The 9,123-nt window shown below is 34.0% G+C and overlaps 1 protein-coding gene across 1 annotated transcript; it reads left to right on the top strand.

The window, feature by feature from the left end:
* Nucleotides 1-1,662: 1,662 nt before the first annotated feature.
* On the top strand, nt 1,663-5,606 carry LOC136206428 (mevalonate kinase). The gene is made up of 5 exons (XM_065997481.1): nt 1,663-1,991; nt 2,955-3,198; nt 3,289-3,542; nt 3,682-4,095; nt 5,274-5,606. The coding sequence occupies exons 1-5, from the start codon at nt 1,862-1,864 to the stop codon at nt 5,390-5,392; spliced, it is 1,161 nt and encodes a 386-aa protein (XP_065853553.1). The 5' UTR covers nt 1,663-1,861; the 3' UTR covers nt 5,393-5,606.
* Nucleotides 5,607-9,123: the final 3,517 nt, after the last annotated feature.

Here is a 9,123-nt window from a genome sequence, read left to right as displayed (position 1 = left end):
AATAAAAAAAAATTGTACTAAAAAATCTAAAAATAAAAATTTGGGTCCATTTTAGACCTAAAATATCATATTATTTGCTCAATTTTTAGACCTAGTGGGTATTATAACTAAATTTATAACAAAAAAAAAAAAATAGTATATGTCCAATAAAATTAAAAAAATTAGGCCCCTTTTAGCCTTGGGCCCTGGGCGGCCGCACCCCCGGCCTATGCCCAGGGCCGGCCCTGCTTATAAATAAGGAGATCTCACCTCATAGTAAAGGATCTCACATTTTCCTCTTGACCGTCAGAATGTATCTCAGGTACAGCTCTAGGCATAGGTGCCTGAGAAAAATCTGGCTGAATGTTCATCGATCTCAACTTCTCATCATGACAATTAATGATATTTTTATCTTTAAGAATAATTGTATTTATATATCGACAAAACATAGTTCCTAAAATCGAATTACAACCATGTAAAAATCACCGTAAATTTAGTTTATAATTTATCAAATGTTAGTTAATTAAACATAACATGCATATAGGATACCTTGTACTTTTGCTAAAAACTATGCTAAAAGATTTTAGGCCCACAATATAAAAGGTAAAGGTTTTAGGTAGTTGATTTACAAAAGTTTGCTTTTTCTTTTCCATATATATTACCAAAAGCATTATATAAATATTTTAGAGAAAAAGGAAAAACATTTTAAATATGTTAAACAAGTAATCATTGCTATGTTGATTTTATGAAACAGAAATCTCATTTTCTATTTCTACCAAATATAAAGGTGAGAGCCTTTAAATACATAATACGATTATGGGGTGTTTGATTACAGTTTTTCATATTTTACTTATCTTTTGATTTTAAATGATAGAGGTTTGGGTATTTGATTAGACATTTTATATTTATTTTTTATAGTTAACATTTTTATAAAAATTAGAAATTTCTGTTTTTTTTAAAAGCAGTTTTTTCCAATAGTATACACAACAACAGCAGGTAGCCAAACGGGTCTATATATATTTCAATAAAATAGATTAGAATTTTCTTAGTTGAGTTTCAACTTGCAAATAATTACAAATAACTATTTCGTGGTTTGGCCGATTGGCAGACCGGTACCTGTAGTTTTTTTCCCACAAACATAATCATATGGTTGCAAGATTTTACATATTTTTTTACTTTACCAAATTTGACCGATAACGACCTCAAAATGAAAATTTTCAAGAATTAAAGTTGTTTAGTATTATATTTACTATGAAACCATATTTTTAATTTTTCAAAATCATCATTTTTGGAGTTTTTCTCTCTCTAAACATTATTTTTCTCTCTCATTAAAAAAAACAACACTTAAATGACCTCAAAACTAAAAATTTGAAAAATTAAAGTTGTTTAAAATATAATTTAACTCTTGAAAATTTTCATTTCGAAATCGTTATCGATAAAATTCTGACAAACTGAACTCAAATGCAAAATTTTGCAAACCACAAAATTACGTTTCCAAACAAACATCACAGATACCGATCCGCAAATTCGCCAAACCACGTTAACTACCCTTTAATATATTTCAACCACTAACTAGTGAAAATTTAATTAATTAATAAAATAAAATAAAATAATACCAGAACTGCCCCAATCACAGCATCCCTTTTCCACCATTTGACAAGATACGCGCCACCGAAGACAGAAGGCGCGTGGTTATTTTAAATTGCTGGAAGTCGCAATGTGAATCACAATGGGGACGATCATCATATGTTTTACTTCGGTTTTATCAGTTCCTTCCTCTGTTTTTCATCAATTCATGGATTAACATTCCTCTCAAACCACTAAAATCCCCATCTTTAACTCCCAAACTTTTCTTGCAACGGGAATTTGGGATTTCAAAAAAATGGAAGTGAAAGCAAGAGCTCCGGGCAAAATCATTCTCTCCGGTGAACACGCTGTGGTGCACGGATCCACTGCAGTTGCTTCATCCATTGATCTCTACACCTATGTCACCCTTTCTTTTCCTACTTCTGGTACATTGATTTCTGTTTTTCGTTTATTTGCTTCAATTGAACTTTCACAATTTTTCAACCTGTGAAGCTTTTTTTAGGGATTTGTTTTGGAATTTCGATCTAATGTTGCCCTTTTGAGATTATGGTATATGTGAATTGCTTACATTGTGTTCATAATTAGAAAGTTAGCTTTGATTGGGTTGATTAATTTATAGCATAGAAAGTTAGCTTTAATTGTGTTCTTGAAATTGAGTGCTTCAGAGCTTTGCTTTACATATCAAATCAAGGAAATCTTCTTAGGTCTTTCTGATAACCTCTTTTTTTTTCTTTGTTTTACTTTGATTGATTAGCTTTAATTTTAGTTGAAGATAAGGATTTTCAGATTGGTTGCTGTTTGGATTGTCTGAATTTAATGATCAAAGAAACCACTGGAAATGTAATTGGGGAGAATTGGTTATGGAAACTAGCTCTAACAGTGACCTAACATCATAATGGCCCGAATGTTTTTGTCTATGTTGCACGGACACTCCTCTTTAGTATCGTCTCCTGCTTTTCGTGTCCATATCTATTTTAGTTTCCTGTTTCCATTTCCGTTTGAAGGCCATGTTATGGAGGCTATGTGTTAGAAATATCGTTTCCTGGTGTTTGTTTCGGTTTCTGTGTAACATAGTTTTTCGCAAATGATTGAAATTGTTGGTTTTGCATCAATTTTAGTGGACTATGCAAACCATCTATGCTGTTTGAAAATGACAAACTCATGAACATAGGATGATTAATCACTTCTAGTTTCCATACCGTTACTTGTCTATTCATCCAACGGAATTCGATTCATCATTTCTTGGATTCTTACATTTCTCTTGTTTTCATCATAATGCTAATGAATATATCATCTTCCTGTTCCTTTTTCGCTTTCAAATTGATGAAATAATCACTAACTCCACATATGTCAAATGTGTTTTTGATGGATCATTTCCTTTCCAACAGAGAATGCCGATACGCTGGTACTTCAGCTTAAAGATATGTCACTAGAATTTTCATGGCCTATTAGTAGAATCAAAGAAGCATTTTCTAACTTAGACGTGCCATCTTCTTCGACACCCACCTCTTGCTCCTCAAAATCAATTAAGTTAATTTCAGCCTTGGTCGAAGAACAAAATATCCCCGAAGCGAAAATTTCACTTGCTTCTGGAGTATCAGCTTTTCTGTGGCTATATGTTTCAATCCAAGGGTATGCATCTAAGATTGCCTTGCATTGTTATCTATTTTTTCTCTCTTTCTGTTGTTTGTTCCTAATTTAGTTCCTTATTTGCTTTGTCAGATTTAAACCTGCCAATGTAGTTGTCACATCTGATCTTCCACTGGGTTCGGGTCTAGGCTCATCTGCTGCATTTTGCGTCGCCCTTTCCGCTGCTCTTCTTGGTTTATCAAATAGTGTGAATGTTGATACAAAGCACGAAGGATGGCTAATGTTTGAAGATAGTGAACTTGACTTATTAAATAAATGGGCCTTTGAAGGTGAAAAGTTGATTCATGGGAAGCCATCCGGAATCGACAATACTGTTAGCACATACGGTATGTAAACAATTTGACACCCGGATTAGTTATAGCTCGAAAGAAACACACTTTTCGCCTTTCTGAAGTTCCTTTGATTTAACTTTATTCGAGGATTTGCATCTTGATATGTTTAGTAGTGCATGTTCTATTTTAACAGGCAACATGATTAAGTTTAGGTCCGGTAATCTGACACGAATGAAGTCGAACATGCCACTCAAAATGCTTATTACTAACACAAAAGTTGGGAGAAATACGAAAGCACTAGTTGCTGGTGTTTCAGAAAGAACCTTACGGCATCCTAATGCGATGAGCTTCGTCTTTAATGCGGTTGATTCTATCAGCAACGAACTAGCTACCATCATCCAGTCATCTGTTCCGGATGAGTTGGCTGTTACAGAGAAGGAAGCGAAGCTAGAAGAGCTAATGGAGATGAACCAGGGCTTGCTCCAATCCATGGGGGTTACCCATGCTTCTATAGAAACCGTCCTACGGACAACATTAAAGTATAAGTTGGCTTCCAAGTTGACCGGAGCAGGTGGTGGAGGCTGTGTGTTGACATTGTTACCAACCCGTATCCTTTATAGCTCAAGTTCTTAGCTTTATGCATCTTTATTCTTTTATTCTACCATGATTGCCTAGGCTGTGCAGATTTAAGCGGGTTCCCTATAAAATGTGCAATTTCATGCTATATGCCTTATTTACAGGCAGAGATCTCCTCATTAGGTAGCTTCTAACATCTATGAATTTTCGGGTAAGTTACACCCATGACCACTTAACTTTGCCCTTACTAACATTATGGTCACCCAACTTCAAAAGCGGACATAAAAGTCACTCCAATAGTAGGTAGCCTCCATTGTAGAGCTGATGGAATTGAACTTTTTTGATTTTGAGGTCATTCAGGTGTTGTTTTGTTGGAAAATCGAAAACGTGCTTCCATGGGAAATGTGTTTTAAACAACTTTAATTCTTGGACTTTTTCCATTTTGAAGTTGTCAACTGTCATTTTGAGGTCGTTTACTCTCATAAACCCTTTTATGTTAGCAAAGACAAAGTTGAGTGACTATATGTCCGGTTTTGAAGTTGAGTGGTCATAATGTTAGTAAAAGAAAAGTTTAGTGGTCATGGATGTAACTTACTCCGGCTTATTTACAGGCATAAGTGTCCTCATTAGATAGCTTCTAACATCTCTGAATTTTCTCTCTGATGGTTTGGCTTGACCGAATATTGAACCCGCCCATTGCAGTCTCCAATATTGAGAAACTAGGCCTAATTCCACCCGAAAAAAGCACCGCAAAGAGGAGGATTGTGTTACATATATAAATGATTTTATGTTCTTACAACTAGGTAATGAGATATACAGTAGCGCTCACCTGGACCCTGAATGACCAAATGAATTTGGTCATTCACCATCAGATCTAGGATCACTAAATCTACACCTTAGGATGTTTTGGATATCCACCGCACGATTATAATGATCCTAGATCTAACGGTGAATGACCAAATTCATTTGGTCATTCAGGGTCCAGGTGAGCGCTACTGATGAGATATATTAACACTATATAGGATTGAATATCTACGAATGACCCAACAGTCGGGCTAGGTGGCTTTGTTACCATATTGAAAAACTCGAGCCTAATTCCATTTATGCTTTTAACTAGCCAACACGGAATACTTCAGCATCCAACAATGTCATTGTCATGAATATACCCGAAACATTCGTTATATGTGACCTTGACTATACATGAACCAGTGCTATCAGGAACAGTTGTTGATAAGGTAATTACAGAACTCGAATCAAGCGGATTCCAATGTCTAATCGCTGGAATTGGAGGAAATGGTGTTGAGATTTGTTTTGGTGGTTCATCCTAATTATATGAAAGCTGCAATGAAGCTTCAATTTGTATCTTCCTATTTTATTTGTACAATGTTGTGGTAAGTTGTGTGATAAACTTGAAATCATTCTTTTTCTGCAAATCTGTGAAAACTTATACAGAATTTGTGATATGGCTTGCTTGTTCTGCATCATGAATCTGTTTAGGTTCCATGTTTGGACAAAATAAACTGCAAAAAAATTTCAGTTGAAGTTCAAGAGTTCAGCAGCTTGTCTGAAATAATTGTTGGAAGTTTATACTATTTTTATCACTTTTTTTTTTTTCTGATAAAACTGTTTATATTAATTTTAGATGATTGGTTCTTTGTTATATAACTTCTTTGCCTATGATATTTGCTTACTGAATTTGTTCAACAAGCTTGATTGATCTCCTGAAGTTTCAAAGTGTTCTGTAGCCTCCTCAACTTCCATAAAATGTTTGGTTAGCCTATTGAAATTGAGCAAAATGTAATCAATTAATCACTCGATTGTAAAAAAAAAAAAGAAAAAAAAGTAAGCTGCATGCGGAAGATAATTGTTGCCTGCAGCTCGAAGGTTATTAGTGTAACGGAACCTTATGTTGTTGAAATTCTGGCAATCCTGAAAGCATTGGTTTTAGGAGCAAACGAGGGTTGGGAACGAGTTATATTTGAGTCGGATGCGCAAGGAGTGGTCTCTAGTATTCTAAACAACAACGAAGATCTTTCTGATTATGGTTGCATATTACATGATTGTATGGATATTTTGAGTTCTAGACTGGGTTACTCCGTCTTATTTATACCGCGGTTAGCGAACACAGCTGCTCATGCGATGGCAAGTGTCACACCCAACCCAAAACGACATCACGCATGAAGGGTATTATACTGTTCAACTAAAAAAACGTTTATTCAGACTATTGACAATTTATTTATTATTTGGTTTGGACTTGATAATTATATCAAGCTTCCTACGTATCCCGGACGTCTTTTAATATTTAAACCGGGAATCAAAGCCACGTAGTTCTACTAAAGACCCGATTCAAACTCCTCTACGTTCTGAAATGACCGGTAATCGAATCAAACTTAAAGTCTAATTAACCTGAATATTTTTATCCAAACAAACCGTTTTTAACAAACGAATTAACACAAGGTCTAACAAGACTCTTTTACCAAAAGAATCATTATGACCAACAAATTAATCCAAGTCTAATATGTCTCTTTTACCATAGAATCGAATTTTAGCAAATCCCACTCCAAAACAAACACACGCACATACCGATCAAATTAGACGTAAATTCATATATATCCACATTTGATTCAATTTAAGGAAATAAAAAGGACAATTTCAAAAGAAAGTGCAGATTAGCATCAAAATGATTATCAATCAAAACAACTCCCGCAACATAAGAGAAAAGGTTAAAACAGAGTCAAATTTCAAATGGGGAATCAGAATCAAACCGTTAGGAGCTCGGATACGTCCGCCATTATAGACTTGGAAGCTAAATCTAAAGCTGTCTCAGATACATTAAACGACAATTAAGAATTTCCCTTTTATCTGCCGAACACGGATATTGAATTTAAACAAGATCATTCCCATCCTCAGCATCCGAGATCGGATCAAATTGAACTGACCCTGCTATATTCGCGAATTGAATGAACCGAATGGAATTTTAGAAAAACTATTCACCAACGGTGAAGAAATAGCCAAATCGAAACTCGGTTTAGTGAAGAGATGAACTTTCCCTATCTCTTATTTTTCCCTTCTTTGACTAACCCCCTTCCTTTTCTTTTATTATATGATGTTTCATATATAAATAAAAGATGATTAAAAATTTGTTTTTTTCCCTTGAGTGTCTGCTCCCACTCACCTTTGTTTTCTTCATTTTATCATTATTTTATATGTCATATATAAAACACGAATCATCCATGAAATGACACTTTGCAATTTACAAATTAAAGATTTAAAGACACATGTCATTTAATATACACATGTCATTTAGTAAATACACTTAAACATACACAATTAAGCACCCATTATTTTCATTTATTAATTTCTTATTATTGTTATCATTAATATTGTTATTATTATTATTAATAATATTAAATACTACCACTTCCACCGTATAATTATATATGGGTATTTGTATAAAATAGAAAATATTCATATTTATCCTTCGAACCTATAATTTATTTTAAAATTTATCCTAAACTTTTAATTTACTATCAACATAATTAATCAATTATCTATAATCTAATTATTAAATTATAAACTCCATAAATTTCGGACACGGACGTGACAGCAAGACAGGCTGGTTCCTTATCTAACGATTACATTTCTTTGATTACATTTCTTTTTCTGAACCGAGTTGGATCGGTGATGCCATTGTAAGAGACATGTTTTGTGATGTTTAATAAAGTTTATCTCTGTTTCAAAAAAAAAACACGAACTATGAAGTTTAGAACATACGACATATTTTTTAGAACATACGTTATGTTTTTTTAGAACATGTGTTATATTTTTTAGAACATGAGTTATAAATTATATTATAGAACAAATGAAAAAACGATTCAGATATTTACCAATTTTTTTAGAACATTATACTTAATTTTTGGAACATAAACTATATATTTATTTTTTATTTTTTTGATAAATCAAGCCATATATTACGAGTCACACGATAATACAACATTCTGAACATAAGAAGAAACACAAAAAGGGAAATCTTCAATTAAAATTTCCATATGAGCAAGAGATCGTGCCCAAGCAGCTAAGATATGAGCAGCAACATTAGCTTGTCGTCTTTCATGCACGAACTCAATTGATGCAAAAGAATGAGCTATCTCAAGAATGTCACCAACAATGACCCCCAACCAGTTTGACAATGCTAAATCACCTTTAATTATTTGAATTGCAGAGGCTGAGTCAGAAGCTACCCCAATAGAATTGAACCCATCGACTAAACCAAGATGATGAGCTTCCCCGAGATGACGATCGATAATATTTGTAGCATTTGTACGTTGATAAAAATGAACCAACCCCGCTTCCTCAACACGAACAGCAACAACTTGTCCCACATCATGATCGACATCTCCAAAATTAAAACCTGGACCTGCACAATAACCAGAATTTCCAATAGAATCCACTATTGCACTTGGACCCGCAACATTAGGAAAACATCCATAGTCAATAGGGAAACCGACATTAGCAATTGAACTAGGAGCAGCTACATTTGATTCGCCAAAATTACAATCCAATGCAAACCCCAACCTTAACCCATTAGCTGCAACATATTTATCACAAATTCCACTAAAACTATTGCATCCCCCACATTGTAAATTTGCAGAACCATTAACATCAACATCACAAATATCTGATACATTTAGACCTGCGAAAATTCTCCTTTGATCCACCAAAGAATTATCCAATTCCCATGAACCCACAATAGAAATATCAATACCATCAATACAATTTGAATTTGTACCCCATTCCTTCAACCTCCCCGTAAACCCCAGAATTGATTTCCAAATAGCTCCTACAACTCTAATTTCCCCAATACACTTCTTTCCATGTGCCAATTGGTTTCTTTCGAACCAAATAAAACAAACCATACCACAAAAAAAGGCAAACTCTTCCTTAGATATATTTTTTTAAAACAAACTTTAGAACATATATTTTAACTTTTAGAACACAAACTATGAAGTTTATAACGTACGTCATATTTTTTAGAACATACGTTATGTTTTCTAGAACA

Source organism: Euphorbia lathyris, chromosome 9 (genome assembly GCF_963576675.1).
Source record: "Euphorbia lathyris chromosome 9, ddEupLath1.1, whole genome shotgun sequence".
Classification (NCBI taxonomy): Eukaryota; Viridiplantae; Streptophyta; class Magnoliopsida; order Malpighiales; family Euphorbiaceae; genus Euphorbia; species Euphorbia lathyris.
The sequence above is the reverse complement of the archived record's forward strand: the minus strand, read 5'-3'. Positions and strand labels throughout refer to the sequence as shown.

Bases quoted from the DNA above. Each gene is read 5' to 3' on its own strand.
- LOC136206428 (XM_065997481.1), top strand. From the start codon at position 1,862: ATGGAAGTGAAAGCAAGAGCTCCGGGCAAAATCATTCTCTCCGGTGAA. The intron at 1,992-2,954 runs GTACATTGATTT...CCTTTCCAACAG, and splicing joins CCTTTCTTTTCCTACTTCTG to AGAATGCCGATACGCTGGTA. The intron at 4,096-5,273 runs GTATCCTTTATA...TACATGAACCAG, and splicing joins GTTGACATTGTTACCAACCC to TGCTATCAGGAACAGTTGTT.